Source organism: Telmatherina bonti, assembly GCF_933228915.1.
Source record: "Telmatherina bonti genome assembly, chromosome: 21".
Classification (NCBI taxonomy): domain Eukaryota; kingdom Metazoa; phylum Chordata; class Actinopteri; order Atheriniformes; family Telmatherinidae; genus Telmatherina; species Telmatherina bonti.
In genome coordinates this window covers 19,003,578-19,019,832 of record NC_136630.1, presented here as the reverse complement: position 1 = coordinate 19,019,832, position 16,255 = coordinate 19,003,578, and the positions used below count along the sequence as shown (strand labels likewise).

The 16,255-nt window shown below is 34.6% G+C and overlaps 3 protein-coding genes across 4 annotated transcripts in view; 1 reads left to right on the top strand and 2 right to left on the bottom strand.

Annotated features, from left to right (window-relative positions):
• The window catches only part of pdpk1b (3-phosphoinositide dependent protein kinase 1b), a 13,657-nt gene extending 8,477 nt beyond the window's left edge, over window positions 1-5,180 (bottom strand). Inside the window, exons 1-9 of the mRNA XM_079261366.1 lie at window positions 5,059-5,180; window positions 2,738-3,028; window positions 2,461-2,503; window positions 2,215-2,352; window positions 1,976-2,120; window positions 1,772-1,869; window positions 363-438; window positions 198-266; window positions 9-105 (exon numbers count right to left, since the gene is read on the bottom strand). Coding sequence (XP_079117492.1) covers window positions 9-105; window positions 198-266; window positions 363-438; window positions 1,772-1,869; window positions 1,976-2,120; window positions 2,215-2,352; window positions 2,461-2,503; window positions 2,738-3,028; window positions 5,059-5,082 — 981 coding nt within the window. The 5' untranslated portion in view covers window positions 5,083-5,180. The remainder of the gene's footprint in view (window positions 1-8; window positions 106-197; window positions 267-362; window positions 439-1,771; window positions 1,870-1,975; window positions 2,121-2,214; window positions 2,353-2,460; window positions 2,504-2,737; window positions 3,029-5,058) is intronic.
• A 689-nt stretch (window positions 5,181-5,869) lies between these two features.
• tsr3 (TSR3 ribosome maturation factor) lies at window positions 5,870-11,596 on the bottom strand. Its single transcript, XM_079260297.1, has 6 exons — window positions 11,191-11,596; window positions 9,755-9,965; window positions 8,982-9,175; window positions 8,690-8,857; window positions 8,380-8,434; window positions 5,870-6,131 (listed from the first exon to the last, which is right to left on the bottom strand). Exons 1-6 carry the CDS (start codon window positions 11,309-11,311, stop codon window positions 5,996-5,998), a joined length of 885 nt encoding a protein of 294 aa, XP_079116423.1. The 5' UTR covers window positions 11,312-11,596; the 3' UTR covers window positions 5,870-5,995.
• Window positions 11,597-11,687: 91 nt separating this feature from the next.
• On the top strand, window positions 11,688-15,007 carry gnptg (N-acetylglucosamine-1-phosphate transferase subunit gamma). 2 transcript variants are annotated; one of them, XM_079260285.1, is made up of 11 exons: window positions 11,688-11,801; window positions 11,888-11,956; window positions 12,055-12,122; window positions 12,276-12,330; window positions 12,435-12,518; window positions 12,644-12,737; window positions 13,870-13,984; window positions 14,064-14,146; window positions 14,312-14,440; window positions 14,543-14,624; window positions 14,721-15,007. In XM_079260285.1, exons 1-11 carry the CDS (start codon window positions 11,758-11,760, stop codon window positions 14,798-14,800), a joined length of 903 nt encoding a protein of 300 aa, XP_079116411.1. In that variant the 5' UTR covers window positions 11,688-11,757; the 3' UTR covers window positions 14,801-15,007. The 2 variants fall into 2 exon arrangements, with proteins under 2 accessions (XP_079116411.1, XP_079116410.1); XM_079260284.1 differs by having other exon boundaries at window positions 11,694-11,801; window positions 11,902-11,956.
• Window positions 15,008-16,255: the final 1,248 nt, after the last annotated feature.

The following is a 16,255-nucleotide window of genomic DNA, read 5'->3' as shown; positions in this document are numbered from 1 at the left end:
TGACTTACCAAAAGCTGTTCAACAAGATCCTTGGCTTTGGGGAAGAATTTCTCTGGAAATTCATACTCCAGTTTTATTATCTTCTGGAATATTAGATACTCATTTCTGCAATAAATAAAATGCACAAAGATTGCTAATTAGACATGATAAAAAGCATACGCAAAACTTAAATGAAATGTAATGGTAGCTGTACTTACCCAGCTCTGAATGGTGGTAAACCAGCCACCAATTGATAGATAATACATCCCAAGGCCCACAAGTCAGAGCTAAAATAAAAAACAAAGTGATGCATTCAAGTTGACCTGGGTAATATCTGAATGACCTCCAAGCAATAATAAAAAAAAAAAATAAAAAAAAATTACCTCTTGCAGGCCGATTTCTCTGTTAGCAGCTCTGGAGACACATATTGTGCTGTTCCAACAAAGGAGTTTGCTCTTGCTATAAAAGACAAAAAGAACACAAGAGTCAATGACTAGGATCCATAGAGAGCACAATAATTTGAATGATCAGGACTTTATGACCACAATCAGTGCATGAGATATCTCATGCACACAGTTCCTTGTGAAATCAAACATTTCACCTTACATACTCAATAGTAAAGCCTTGCCATTAGTGTAATACAACCATCATTAATGAAACCCCAACTAAAAAAAAAAAAAACTTTGGTTTTGACCACATACTTAATAATCAATAATGTAGTATTGTCAACCAATACATCCAACTTTCCAACTTTATTTGTAAAGCACTTTAAAACAACCACAGTGGTTGTAGTATTATAAAGGTAAAAAAGATAAATAAAAAACAAAAACAAAAGATGAAATACAAAATTTGGTATACAAAAAGTCCAACGACATCAAAGTCAAGGATATAAGAGGACTCATCATAGTAAGTATCTGAAAATCATTTCAGACATGATACGTCTAATATCCAAAGACCACTTTCTCAATTTTGGGAACGCCTGATGAAAAACTAGAGATCCAAATGATTTGGTGCATTTTTTTCAAAATATATATTTAGATTATCTTGTAAGAGGCTGAGGCAGACAGGCACTGCTGGAGTGACCATGTCCAGTCACAATCAGCTTGATCAGCTTTACAAATGAATAAGTTCCACTTAACTGACTCTTTAAACTATAAGGATACTATGTTGTGGGAAATAAAAAAAATTAAATCAGCTTGGATGTTGATGTAAGGGTATTTGTAAGTGACAAACAGTAATTTCTGGTACATAAAAGCAGTGATTACAAAACCTGACTGGATGGAAGCCTGATAGCGTGTTCCATCTGAACATGAAACTCAATCTGATTCTGAGTTTCTATACTTTGAAATGAAGTCAAGTCTATGTCTAATGTAAATCTTCGCTCAGTTATCAAAACCAAACAATGAATGGCTGTTGAAGATCTGCCTCTGGATGGCCTTCTATATTGACTACGAGTTTAGGAATAGCCACAATAAGTAGATAAGCTGTAAAATTTAAACTTTTTAGAGTGTACAGGTGAATTTTTTTTCTTGAGAAAATTAAATGTTACAAAAGCAAACCTGTTTAATTAGCCCTCTAACTTCAATCATTATAAACTTTGTGGACTGAATGAATAATGATTCAATGTTTCATCTGCACTTTCAAGACTTCTAAACAACTTTGAATCAGCTGCACAGAAAATGTCCACACAAGTATTTTGTCTATCAAAACAGAAAAAGGGCTAACAAAAACAGCAGAACAAAATGTATAATATTATACACTTTCAGGCCAAGCAAAAAAACTGTGAGTGTACCTTGTTTACTGTCTGAAGACAACTGTTTTGCTGTTCCAAAATCTGTTATCTGGATGTGCATCTCTTCACTCAAAAGTATATTTTCCGGTTTCAGGTCTCTGGAAAAAAAAAAAAAAGAAAGAAAATGCACCTTATGAGGAAAAAAAAACACTGACTAATAATTACATTAATCATCAAACTGGCTTATAAAAAGCAACCTCTTACCTGTGTATTATCCCCTTATTGTGTAAGTGTTCTAGAGCACAAACTATTTCAGCTGAGTAGAACCTAGTACAGTTCTCATCAAATGAACCAATTTTGCGAATGTATTTCAGCAGCTCGCCATTCTTAGCATAGCTGAGACCGAAATCTATGAAAAGTCAGTTCAGGAAAACTTTTTTTTTTTTTAATGAACACACAAAATATCAGATAGCTAAAGATATAATAAGTAGTTCAAAGGATACACAACTTCTCATCATCTTGAAATGTGAAGAAGAGCTTGACAAAGAATGGGTGATCTAGACTTGTCATCAAATCCCTTTCTCTTTTCACGTACTGGACTTTGTTCTCCTTCATAATGTGGCGTTTCTCTAAAATCTTAACTGATGGGGGGGAAAGAAAATTTAAGTCTAAGGACTTGGGACACTTTTTATTTGAACAATGACGTATAATTAACTGGATAAGACAAAAGTTGTTGCAAAGTTACTTACTTGCAAATTCTTTCCCAGTGGCCTGCTCTCTTGCTAAGACAACCTTAAGATAAAATAACAAGATTAAAAGACAAACAAAAAAGAAACAATAACATAGCATCTTCCCAACTTATCTGACAGGGAAAAGATCCAAAAATTCTTTAGGCTTATTCCTCAACTTACCTTGAATGATCTGCGAGTGACTCATCTAAGCGCATTAGTTTTAAGAATGCAAGCATGTAGTAACATCTGCTTAAACATAAATCAAAAGGTAGAGAGGGGAATGCAAGTTATATACCGTCGAGAAGGAGCCCTCTCCTAATATTTTGCCAAACTTGAAGTCTTCAGGTTTCTTCTTTCGTGGTGGAGGGGCTTGGACGGCTGGCTGTGTGCGGACGTCTGAACCCTGGCCGCTGGCAGACGCTCCTACAGCGCATGCCTCTGAGGCTGAGCTGTCCATGCTTGGGCTGTGACTGCTGCTTGCGCCGGGGATAGCAAGTGGCGAGCAGGAGTCAGGGTGATTTCTTACCATTGATGGGTGTGAGCAGGAACAAATGACAACATTGGGCTGAATGGGCACAACATCATACTGAAACAAGACAGGGAACAGAAAAGATACAAATCAGTCATGATGCATCTGTAGTAATTGTTCTCTTACTTCATCTTAAACAAAAGTCTTGTGGTTTAAACAGTATCTTCACTTGAGAAATTAGAAGGACTCATCCAATAAAGCTGTCTTAATACTTAAAGTAATGCTTTTAAATAAAAGAGTACAAGGAATAGATAACTTAAAAGTGTGACACAAGACTTAAGTTTACAAATATTTAGCAACTTTTAAATGGATAGTTTTAAAATGTAAATTGTGATTCTTTTTTTTTCAAACCAGTATTTAAAACAATTTTCTTTCTACATTTAAAGCAATTAGCTGGTTCTAAATATATCTTGCTACAAGAAAATTGGCTGATCAGAACATTAAATTACAATATAAATTAAAGTTAAAGTCTTATTTACAGGGCTTAATGTCTTTGTGAACCTTTTGCTTAAATTATCCATTTAAACATATAACTTTGATTATCCAAAAAATTACTGATCACTCTTTACGTTGTTTTAATTTAGAATTTAGGAAACTGACGGTGTTGTCATTATCTTAAACTGAGCTGATGCGTCATAATTCGCATACTCTGTAAGAAATTAAATTACACACTACGCAAATAAAACTTGGTGAAAAAAGTGATCACCTAATATTCAAACATTTCTGACACTATAAGGATTCAGATCACACAGAGAAAGTCCACAATGCAAATTTTCTGACTAACAACCTACTGTTTTTAAAATTAAAATATTCCATTTCAAACTATATTATTTGAAGAGCAATGTCTAACGTTGATAAGACAAGCAGCAAGTGAAGAAGCTGTGTCAGGGGCTGGTGGTCCCACCCTTTAGTATTCAAATGAAAACAAACTTAAACTCGGTGTTTTCATTCAACAACAACAGCAGCACTGAACTCACCTCCCTCTAAATGCACATTAGAAAACTGACAAATTAGCAGAGGCAAACAAAAAGTGAAACCCACCAAATGACATTAAGACTCAGACAGGTCACAGCGAGCAATGGCAATTCTTTACTGTTTCTTTACTGCTAAGAACATTGTCAGTCATTTACAATCTACTGAACTACTATAAAAATTTGTGCAGATCCGTTTGTAGCTCAATTAATCTTTTATTTTTTTGTTTTTAAGCTCAGCTGGCCTGGCTTCTTCTCATTCAAAACTAAGGTGTGGTCATTTAGCAGCCTATTCCGGACTTGACTCTGGTTGCCAACTATCTGTGTAACTATTTACTACCCCGTTACTATTTGGTTAACCATGTCATGGTTAATAGACAACCCTGCTATCACTAAACTAACGCTGAGTACTCGGGTAACAATTGGCCTGTTGGAACTTTCCTTGCTAACCAACGCTTGCTAGCGAGCTAGCAGCAACTTGTGCTACCTTGACAAATAATGCCGGCCATCATTGACAGTGAGTTACAAACTTGACGCTAACAGCCAGTTAGCTACTGTTAGCAACGAGGTAACAACAAACTTAAAATTTTCCGCTTTATTTAGGTAAACCTCATCGCTGGGGTTATATGGTAATATATTGACGATAATATCAAAATGTCAAAGTTGACAATCGAATATGACGAAGATATCTTCTAGCAAAAGGAGGAACGCAGTAAAGCTAAGGTTAGCTTGTAGGCAAGTAGGAACATCAGTCGAAAGCGCGAACCGATGCCATCATTAGCCAACATTTACTAGTGAACAGAAAATGGTCAAACATACAACGAAATTAATAAAACATTTAAAAATGTTTTGTGTTCACCAATTCAGTTGAAAGGCTTTTAATTATAAACTATGTTGGATGCTGGACAACCCGGATTTACACGAATACAATTTGTTGTGATAGCAAACTACAGCAAGCTAAGTGCTAGTGAGTCTTGAAGCTAAGCGATATTTTGCGGCTAGCATCGCTCTTGAAGTGAAGGCCCCGCATACCTACTTCTCAACACACAGCTACTACACGGTGCATACAGAGCACCGCCTTCGAAAATATTTTCTTGTTTGAGTTGTAACACTTACTAGCTGACTTGTAGCTCTTGCCATGGGAGTTTTCCACGAGTATTTATTAGAAATAAAATTATTAGAGAAGCTCCGGTAATGGCTGCCTCTGCGCCTTCATTTTCGAGCTGTGACGTCGTTCCACAACAATGTTACCGCAGGACAGCAGAGGAGAGTCCTGCTGTGTCCGCCCCCCGCCACACTTACAACCTACTCAACTTCATCACACTGATATGATGCAAGACAAACGGTAACATTTGCTCATATTCAAATGATATGACCCGCACATTATTTGCGCTATTCTGTTTCCAACCGACTTATTGATGCAAGGCTCATTTACACGACTTACAAAACTAAAATGTGCTCGCTTTCTGTATTGATCTCAATTGATCTGTATTGATCTCAAATCTAACTGAAAGTGTGATAGACGCTCGGAAAAAAGGAGTTGATCTAACAAATTTGATTATAGGATTTCATAATCGTACATACAAATTTAAATAACTGTTTACAAACTGCATGTTAATAACGCCAAGCTAATATAAGATTTACGTGTTCACCTGTTTAAACTGCAAATGTTTTTATTTATGTTATTTCCACTTTAAATTTTTAAGATTTTGGGGCAAGTTTACACAGTTATATCATTTCTGGTTCGCTGAAGTGTTCCTGAGCCCATGCCGCAATTTCAGCTAAAGTGCTGGGTTTGTTTTAAGCATAATACTGCCTGAGGACCCAAAGATCCCCAACTTTCTCTGAATAATTTTACATTAAGTACCATAATACACACACATCTACCAAGACTCCCACTAGGATGGATTAAATTTTTTTTATTTTATTTACATTTTGCAAATCATGCCAATCTTAGGGAAACAAAGCTCTGTATAAAGTATTAAAATAATTTTGCCAGTCCTTGCATTAAAGGGATCCACATTTGAAATGTTTCTAATTGTGAGTGTTTGATTCAGCCTTCTTCTTCATCTTGATGTGAGTCTCTTACTGACTCTTTGATATCTGTTTCTTTGTCGTCTGTTTCGTGCTCAGCATCTTCTGATGTATCACAGTCTTGACTGGAATCATCATCATCATCGTCAGGCACACTAAAACACAAAAAGGACAACATTAATTTGAAAATAATCTTGTAAAAACAGGAATAAGCTTGTATAATACATGAGGCTTTGGCTTGACAAAGAATAAAAAATTATTTGAAATGCAATGCAATCTTATTTAAACCTTGACCAAAGTGCCACATTGTGGGGAGTTAAAACAAAAACAATTAACATAAAAGTCATGTTTAATTGGACAAATTAAATGTAAAATACTACAATTAAAAGTAAAATAATTACAGTCAACTAAAAGCAATATAAAAAAAAAAGCAAGCAATTTTACCAATATATTTTATTCTAGAAAGGTTTATATCAAATATGGAATTAAAGAGCATACACCAGGCATACACCATAGCTGAATATTTCTCCAACATATTTTTTTAAACACAGGTGTGGGCTATTTCTTCTGGGTTTTTTTTTTAAACCAATAAATCTATAGATTGCTTAGCAACAAGGCCAGGATATTCCCTAAAGAAAGAAGCCTTCACAGTATCAAGGCAAATAATACTCTACAGTAAGTAGGCATATTTGTAGGCACATAAGTATGAATATAATGTATAGACTAAGCCTGGATTAGCATATGTCAAACTAATTAAACTATAATCAAACAGTACAAGAATTATACGAACAGAAGAAATTCACAGAGAAGTCATGAAACAGATGATCTCAAGAAAATTACATTATCTGTGAAAAAGATGGAAGTAGGGATCCAAGGTGTCTTATGCAACAGAGTGACTCATGTTTAATGATGTGATCAAGGACAACCCATGGGAAGTGTTCAAGTGTATTCTGTCCGCCGAGATAAAGCATAATTAAGTTGAATGGTATTTCAATATCCAGTCATTCCCTCAAATCAAAGGCAGCCAAGTCTCAATCTTATCTCAATCTAATAGAACCAAAAGTTCACAACTTTTTATCAAATCAGGATGTGAATACATTAAAAGCTGCAAGTTTACCACCTAATTTCACATTCATCATGTATCTATACAAAATTCAACAGATTTATGGAGTTATTGCAAAATCATGCATTGGATCACAAATGCCATTTTAAAGCCTCAAGTTAAGATTTAGCCATCTGGGTCTACCTGGAGCCAGAAGTGATTGTTTGGACTAAAGAGTGGAGCTAACAGAAGACATGTCTGACTGACCAAAAATGCCAGTGGTGTAGTCCAGAGTATATGCAGGTATACGGAGTATACCCAATTCTTTTTCAGTCAGCATTCAGTATACCTCCTTCTAAACCCCCAGTGATGCTGCTTTTAGTAAGTAAGTAAGTTTTATTTATCTAGCACATTTAAGCACAGTACTTACTGACCAAAGTGCTTTACAGAGTTAAAAATACCATCAAAGAAAGAAAGAAAAGAACAGGCAAACACAACAATTAAAAAGGTAAAACATAATCAAATGAACCCTACTGACAGACATGTAATCAATGTGTGGTGAAGGCCAGGGAGTACAGGTGAGTTTTTAAACGGGACTTAAAAGCTGAAATGGAGGGGGCGCATCTGATATCAGTTGGTAACTGGTTCCACAATTTTACAAATACAAATGTCCCAACACATCTACTTACATTGCCCAGTCGCTCAACTAAGGTACCTATGCTACACTGGGGCAGTTAGCCATCAGCTGCAGTAACTTTAGCCTACACATAGACAAAATAAAGATATATGTCTATGAGCTTGTCTCACTAGTCTGTGTGTGTAACTCTTCCTCCCTGAAACCAAAGAGCAGAAATGATGTGCAAATGAGCAAATATACAGATGGCTTTTGGAGTAAATCAAATACAGATCTTAAGTCATTTTTTCTGAAACATAATTTTTCTTGGCAAATGTTTTTCTGTTTTTAAAACAGTGGCAAAAAATTGAGAGTATACCAATGCCTTGAAGGACCACTACACCACCAGTGATTTGAGTCCTAAAATTAATTTTAAACATTTGAGTTTACTGCATGAAAGAAATTGCCACTGTCTCAGTGACGGACAACATGCCAAGTACAGGAAAATGGTCAATCGATTTGTGGAATGGTGCAGAAACAAGAACCTGATCTTGAACATAAAAAAAGAGATTCAATTGGATTCTGGGAGAAACCGGCACTATATCAACGGGGCAACAGATTACACTGCAAATGCACCACTGAGGCCATAAATATGTATTCTTACAAAGCTAATCAAATGTGGTTCAAGTTTTCAAATACAGCTAGGCGTCACTATTTTAATGATACAGGAGCAACATGAGGTACTTACTATTGACGTCTGTTGAGATTCATACATTCCAGTCCAGAGTTGACATCAAATGGATCTGTAAGCAGGACAGACAAGTAGCTTTCACTAAGAGAAATTGCTTTTGTTTTTATTAATGCAGGATATTATAATAATAAAAAAAACAAGCAAACAGGGAAACCCCATTTAAGTCCACAAACTACAGAAAGAAAATTTGCAACCAAAATAATAAATGTGGGACTGAAACAAGTGGAGAACTAAACCGTTCCGCAACTATAAAGATGCACTGTAATAACAGATTTGAGATAGAGCCCCAGTTTATTCCCCATTTTACCAAACTCTTCCTCTTCTGGTTTAGACGTGAGAAATTCCTTCTCTACGGAGAGCAGCTCTTCTTCTGACTGACATGCTGCGTAGCGCTCCAGTAGAACTTTATTGAGATCCAGGAACACTGTCCCCCATTTAAATTTCTTTAACAGGAGAACTGCAAGTTCCTCAAAACCTGAAATATCACATACATCATTGCAGTTTCAGATTCACATTTTATAACATGGTTTAAAAAAGTACTGTCAGCAAGGCAATACAGTAATTTATTCCCAAAAAGAAAATTTAAGAAAAATTCATACCAACGATGCAGAATGTGGCAGCAAAAGCCTCAACGCAAGATAATTTGCAAGGCTTGCCGTAGTTGACAGGGTTTGCAGCTACGAGGTATGGCAATAACCGGGGATGACTTCCAACCATCTTATGAAACGGGGTCTCCTCCAGTTTGGCCCATGAACAGTCAATCACTGCTAGGCCATTCTGAGCAACAATTTCTCTGTGGAACAAAGTCCACACAAAAATTTTTGATAACAACATTTTTTTAAAGAAAAGTCAAAGTGAAGCATATGTTAAGGCTTACTGGTAATGAATTTATTTACCTCTGCGGAAGTGGTTATGTTTTTACCGTCTGTTTGTGTTCAAAATACCTCATAAAGTTATAGACGGATTTTCATGAACTTTTCAGTAGTTGTTAGAAATGTGAAAAGAAGGAACTGATTTAATTTTGGTTGTGATCCAAACTGGATTTTTTGGATCCAGGAACTTTTTAAAAGCCTAGGCGGAGGTTTGCACTCTCAGAGTGCTTTTCTAGTTCTAAACTGTATCTGAATAATTACCTTTATCACACAAAGTAGTTTAAAATTCAACAACTAAATTGATAGTAACAAAATTATGGCTAATAAAATCAAATAACGTCAACATGGGTGGCTATATGTGACAAGTTAGAGCTTTTTTTTGTTTTCAACTACTCTATCAGTATCAGAATAATAAAACTGGACAAGCTCTTTATTTATACATACATACATTCATAATTAGCAGTGATCAAATGTGGGATAGAGAAAATAACTTAACAAACCTGTCTGCGGGTGTCACGTACTTTGTACCCATTGGACTCAGTATAAGTCCATTAAATCTCTGATTGAGGCGCAGGTTGCGAACAAAGCCTTTCCTGACCAACTTTCTACCAGTACACCGTTTTGGATCACAGTGACCCAGCTCCCACATTGCAAGAGGGCATGGCAGTTTAACCAGTGGGGCCTCTGCTCCCTCCTGTAAGTGAAGGCTTGCTGAAAAATACAGAAAAAGAGATGCTGCTTACATGCTGCTGATGGAACTTAAGACACATCTTTTTAATCTTGCTTTTACTTAGTTTTATTTGTTTTTTAAAAAAATGTTTTTATGTTGTTTTAACGTTTTGGTGTTTTATTGTGAAGTGCTTCGTGATTTTTATCATGAAACGCACGGTATATATATATAATATATATATATAATATAGATATATATGTATATATATATGTATATATATATACATATATATACATACATATATATATATATATACATATATATCTATCTATATATATATATATATATATATATATATATATATATCTATATCTATATACATATACATATATGTATATATATATACATATATATATATATCTATATACATATATATATATATCTATATACATATATATATATATATCTATATACATATATATATATATCTATATACATATATATATCTCTATATATCTATATACATATCTATATATATACATATATATATATCTATATATCTATATACATATCTATATATATCTATATACATATATATATATCTATATACATATATATATATATCTATATATATATATATACATATCTATATATATCTATATACATATCTATATCTATCTATATACATATCTATATCTATCTATATACATATCTATATACATATATATATATATATATCTATATATATCTATATACATATCTATATATATCTATATACATATCTATACATATCTATATATATCTATATACATATATCTATATATATCTATATACATATATCTATATACATATATCTATATACATATATCTATATACATATATCTATATATATCTATATACATATATCTATATATATCTATATACATATATATCTATATATATATATATATATATATATATACACATATATAACTTTTACTTACTTACCTTCACTTACATTGGGCATACATTTAAAACATCCCACAATGTGCTTTCATAAATTAAATGTGATCGTTTGTAAAAAAAAAAAAAAAAAAAAAGTCATCTTCCCCAAATAGCTAAACTATAACTTGAAGGGGTTTATACATCAAAGCACTGTACGCCCACAATCGGGAACCTGTAAGTTATATTAACATATTGATTACAATTTATTTACAGTACAGGTTGAACGCTGTGTCAGGGACAAAGGGAAAAAAAAGCATTTTTCGCTGTAACATTGTTTATTACCTTCAAAAGCAGAGTGCATTTCTTCTGTAAAGGCCTCTAAAGACTTCCCCTTCATTTTATGGCGTTTATCTTTGCCGATATTGTCAGGTCGCACAAACTTGCCCTGTTTCTTTCGCCCCATGTTGCAACCCGGGTTGAAGTAAGATATTATTGTTGAGCACTAAAAGACTATCCAGCGTGTTTGGCGTGCCTTACGTTAGCTAGCTAGCTATCATACTGGCATATTTCCTTTAAAAAGTAAGTATAACTGTTATGTCGACTATGTGTAACACATGAATAAGCTTAACTATATCGCAGCACAACTAATACTGGCCTCTGTTTATTTTTTTACAACAGTAATATAGCTTACACAAAATTCCAGATAAATTAGTTTTGGCTAATTTAAGCTCAGCTCAGAAGCGTGTTACGCATGCGTTTCTTGTTTAAAAAAAAATAAAATAAAAAAAGGGCGCATGCTCAGAGTTTATTTGATCACGTGACCAGTCACCTGATATTCAGCGAAGCAGGAAATGTGACTAGAATACAGTCATTCTAAAAAACCGTCATGTATTTTTATTATAGTGGTATATGTTATTTGATACGACTGTGGCTTATCTGTTTGTCTTTCTACGGTAAGTATTGAGCATTTCTATAGTGCAGTAATACATAGCCAAATTGCGGAGTTGTTGATTATTTTGACCGGTTTTTGCTAATGTAGATTGGGTTTTACAGTCAACCATGGATTTGCCGGGAAAATGAAGATAGTTGAAGAACCAAACACATTTGGGTAAAGTTGACTCACGTCTATCATGGTGTGCACGTTTTGAGTCCCTACTGACAGCTTTTTTTTAAAAAATGTTTTTTAATTTTTTTTATGCGTTTAAGGTTAAACAATCCCTTTTTGGCTCAAGCAAGCAGACTTCAGCCTAAAGTATACCCATCACCAGTGTCCGGTAAAATATACTGATTTCGAGACTGCATTTTGTTTATTTCAGTGTGAAATTTAAAGATTACGCAGCAGAGGCCTGACAAGCATTTCTAATACTGTATTTTCTGGTAATCAGCTGATCACAGAATGTGTTAAATATACATATGTCTCCCTCAAGGTCCAGTGCATCTTCATCATCTTGCTGGAAAGTGCTTTAGTCTTACAGAGTCAACGTAAGTCACAGCTAGCTTTTCTAAAGATTTGATTATTAGATTAATGCTTGTTATATCCTACTCTAAAACACATGAGCTTATTTGTGTAACTGTTTATGTTGTAGGTACAAATATGAATTTTGTCCATTTCACAACATTACTCAACATGAGCAGTCTTTTAGATGGAATGCTTACAGCGGGATTTTGGGGTAAGAACATCCAGATACATAAGATATTTTAATGCAGTATTTAAATTTTAGATACACACAAGAGCTATTAACAGTACAAAGCTTTGAGTTTGTTATAAGAGTCCATCTTTGTGTATTTCTGATAGGATATGGCACGAATGGGAAATAACAAACAACACTTTCACTGGGATGTGGATGAGAGATGGTGACACTTGTGGAACCAGAAATAGAGAAACAAAGGTAAAAAAAAAAAAAAAAGTCATCGAACAGAATTAAAGATAACTTTTGCTTTTGAGTTTTTTTCCCTGTACTTTCTGACTAAGAGCAGTGCTCACAAACAGTCTGAAACAACATGTCTGTGGTCCCAGCTTTCTTTTCTGTTTGCTTAATGACTACCTTCACTAACTGTTTGGTTGATAGCTTTGTCTCAACACAAATAAAGAATGATGTGATAATCCATTTTCCTTGGAAGTCAGGGCTGGGAATGATGTAACCTGAACTGTGTTCAAGTTGGAGGCCGAAAAACCAGTAAAATGTGGTCATTGTTGTTCCCACTGACAAAGCTTGCCATTCATCACCACACTAGTTCATTTTTAAAAAAAAGCATTACACTTTTTGCACATACCACCAATACCTTTATGCGTTGACTGATAGAGGTTTGACAGAACTATATATGTGACTGACTTGCAGAAACAAAATCTGACTGACATGGTAGTAAATTCTGCAGCTATCAGTGCTTTTTATTTGCAGGGAAGCCATGTTTAATTTTAGAGTCAGAAGTGGTAAGGTTCCTTTAACTCTGAGTCTATAAATACGTTTTGTGGTTGTTCCAAGTTTAGTTGATTTTTCTTTTTAAAAAATGTCCACATCTGTGTTCAAGAGAATAACAACATAATTATTAACTCTGCTTTCTAGACTTTTTTGATCTGTCAGTTAAAATTGGGCCTTAAAAAGACAGGGATTAAAGTGGTACATTCCCAGTGGTGAATATGTGCTAAAGCAATGTAAATTAAGTTAAAAAAAAAAAACTTAAGAATATAAAATAATCAATCAATTCCAGTTGTTCCATAAAATAACATTTTGGATGTAAAAGTTAGTATAAAATAGGCTGATTAGAGGTTCCTGTTTACTTCTTTAAATCTTTATATTTAATATAAAGCCAGTCGAGTAACACTTGAGATGAATAAAACCCTGATCAGCAAATTAATGCTGAATGAGTTGCACAGCTAAATCCATCGTAATTTACTTAATCCCAGTGTTTGAACAGACACTATTAAACCAGAATAAAAAAATAGCTGCGTAAAGAGACAACCACACCCTCTTAAAATCATAAATAAATTTGTGTGACTGGTTTGTTGTTTTGGTTTGCCAGGTGATTCTGGTTTGCAGCACTGCCAGCAAGCTTGCTCAAGTCTCAGAGCCTAGTACCTGTGTATACTCATTAACATTTGAGACACCACTTGTTTGTCATCCACATTCTCTTTTAGGTAAGATTGTCAAAACATTTTTCAGGCTGCAGGGTAAGACTATGGAGAATTTGTGCATAATTTTTTATGCATTTTGCAGTCTACCCAACCCTGAATGAGAAGCTACAGAAGGAATGGGATGATGCAGAACAAGCTAGTTATGAGGGTCTTATTACAGTTCAGGTGAGTAGAAATTTCAGAGAAAATGCAGTTTAAATAGTTTTGAAATTTACTAGTTTGTATTTGACTGAGGCTTCCAGGTATCTGCTTTGAATACGATGGTTCTTTGCTGTTAGCTGGTATTACTTCAATGCTATTCTTATAGTCGTGTCCGCTGTGTTTTCATAGGGGTACAACAATCTGTTGAGAGATATTTTTGAGGATGCTGGACTCTTGAAGAGCCACAAAGTGGAAGCCACTCAGCCAAATGATGCACCAGATTCAGAAAAGCACAACTCCTTGCAAAAATGTAAAGAGGTATGCATACAAACAGAAAGCAAAGAAAAACAAAGCCAGTACATTAGTTAATTATTTCTTTTTGACTGTGCAACAACTTTCGTCTCTTTTTTTGTCCTACAGGACTACCAAAAACAGAGTGAAGAGATTGAGAGGCTGCATGCTCTCCTAACTCAACATAATATTCCTTATGATTCACAGCCTTGTAAGTAAGCTCTCATGAGTGGTTCTCACTCACTCATATATATTTAGAATCTTCAATAGCAGGCTAATGTGTAATATTGTTTGCTGTGTGTGACAGATAAAGAAAAAGGCACAGTGAGAGTGACACCCCAGGATATACATTTAAGAGGAGACATTGGCCTTTTTGAGTTGCAGTGAAAATCCATCTTCTAGTCTGTCATGGATTCTGACACACTGAGTGATTCTACGGTCATGAGACTGATTGGACTGCACCTTAAATTCAACATTCATCAAAGAAAAGCTTTTTTTTTTTCATCTTGCACTTGTCAGAACCTTTTTTCATCAGTTCCATAAAAGCTTTGACCTGGACTGACCTGCACAAAAAATGTTGTTACATGTTGTATGTGTGCAAAAGCTTAAAAAATAAAAAGTTAAAAAATAAAAACAACAAAAAAAAACACTACAAACAAAAAGCAAAAGTTAAATCATTTTTCTACTCATCTCTGGTTTGCTTCTAACAAAAATTAGCAAAATCTCTATTCCTGTTAAGTGTGCAAGAACTTCTCACAATCCTATCATGAAATGCACAAAACACTGATGAAGGTTTTCTAAACAGCTATGTGTTTTGTGTGTGTGCACATTTGCAATATTTACTGAAGGACTTGCATATCATTAATTGAAAAACTGGTGCATAATTCAAGTTTCCATAACGTATAAAAAACATGATCAAATGCGTAGAGAATGCAAGCGAGAATGTTTTTGCATGACTTCACTGACAGTGGATGTTTACAAATAACATACTGTCACAGTGGTGTATCATCTTACTTCATCAGGATGGATCAAGTCTTAAAGAGACAGGCTAAATTAGCGTTTTAAATATTTGAAAAAAATCTACTGAAGCAATGAACAGTCTTGTACAAATATACTGTGGACTGATGGGTTATATTCAAACATATAAAGTGCTTTCAGTGATCCGTTAAATAAAAAGCGCTAACGGATGACCATAAAAGCTAAAACAGCTTGCAGTAAAATCTGTTTGTTTTAGGTTTTTGTCACGTGTGTAGTGTGTTTAAACACATTTATCCAGGTCACCAGTCTAAACCTACCTACACAGAGGGCTCTTTGTTAAAACTGTGCCACCTGGGCTCATCTTTCCACCATCCACCTGCCTGCGTAACCTCCGAAACTGATCTCTTTAGACCATCTTAAAGAATCTCACTCCATAAGTGCCCCACAATGAGCTTAAAGAGAAGATAAGAAAAAATTCCTTGTGGAAGCTTTTTTTTTTCTATGATAAAAAAATGCAATATGGCTTCTTGCTGAATTTAAAGTCAAGGTTGTCAACAATATTACCATCTACATGTGAAAGGGGAAAGAATAAAGTAGACGGCGAGAGCAATACCCTGGAAAAGTAATGGAAGCAAAATGCTCACACTTAACTAATTGCTCTGAGGATAGTTTCATTCTGCAGAAAGCTTGCCTCAACAGGAACTGGGACTAGACCGCTTCCCCACAGTGTGTCTGAAACGTCAAATAAGGAGTCTGCAAACATTTTATCAGCATGTGTATCAGCATCTCTGATCTATACGTATAGATCGATCTATTCGGTCGATCTATACGTTTGATACAATGACAGTGTACGTTATCTTTTAG

Excerpts from the sequence above, each read along its gene's own strand:
- gnptg (XM_079260284.1), top strand. The coding sequence starts at position 11,735 with ATGTATTTTTATTATAGTGGTATATGTTATTTGATACGACTGTGGCTT. Across the intron at positions 12,331-12,434 it reads TTTAGTCTTACAGAGTCAAC|GTACAAATATGAATTTTGTC; the intron begins GTAAGTCACAGC and ends TTTATGTTGTAG. Across the intron at positions 13,985-14,063 it reads TCATCCACATTCTCTTTTAG|TCTACCCAACCCTGAATGAG; the intron begins GTAAGATTGTCA and ends TGCATTTTGCAG.
- tsr3 (XM_079260297.1), bottom strand. The coding sequence starts at position 11,311 with ATGGGGCGAAAGAAACAGGGCAAGTTTGTGCGACCTGACAATATCGGC. Across the intron at positions 9,176-9,754 it reads TACGTGACACCCGCAGACAG|AGAAATTGTTGCTCAGAATG; the intron begins GTTTGTTAAGTT and ends TTTGTTCCACAG. Across the intron at positions 8,435-8,689 it reads ACCAGAAGAGGAAGAGTTTG|ATCCATTTGATGTCAACTCT; the intron begins GTAAAATGGGGA and ends TCCTGCTTACAG.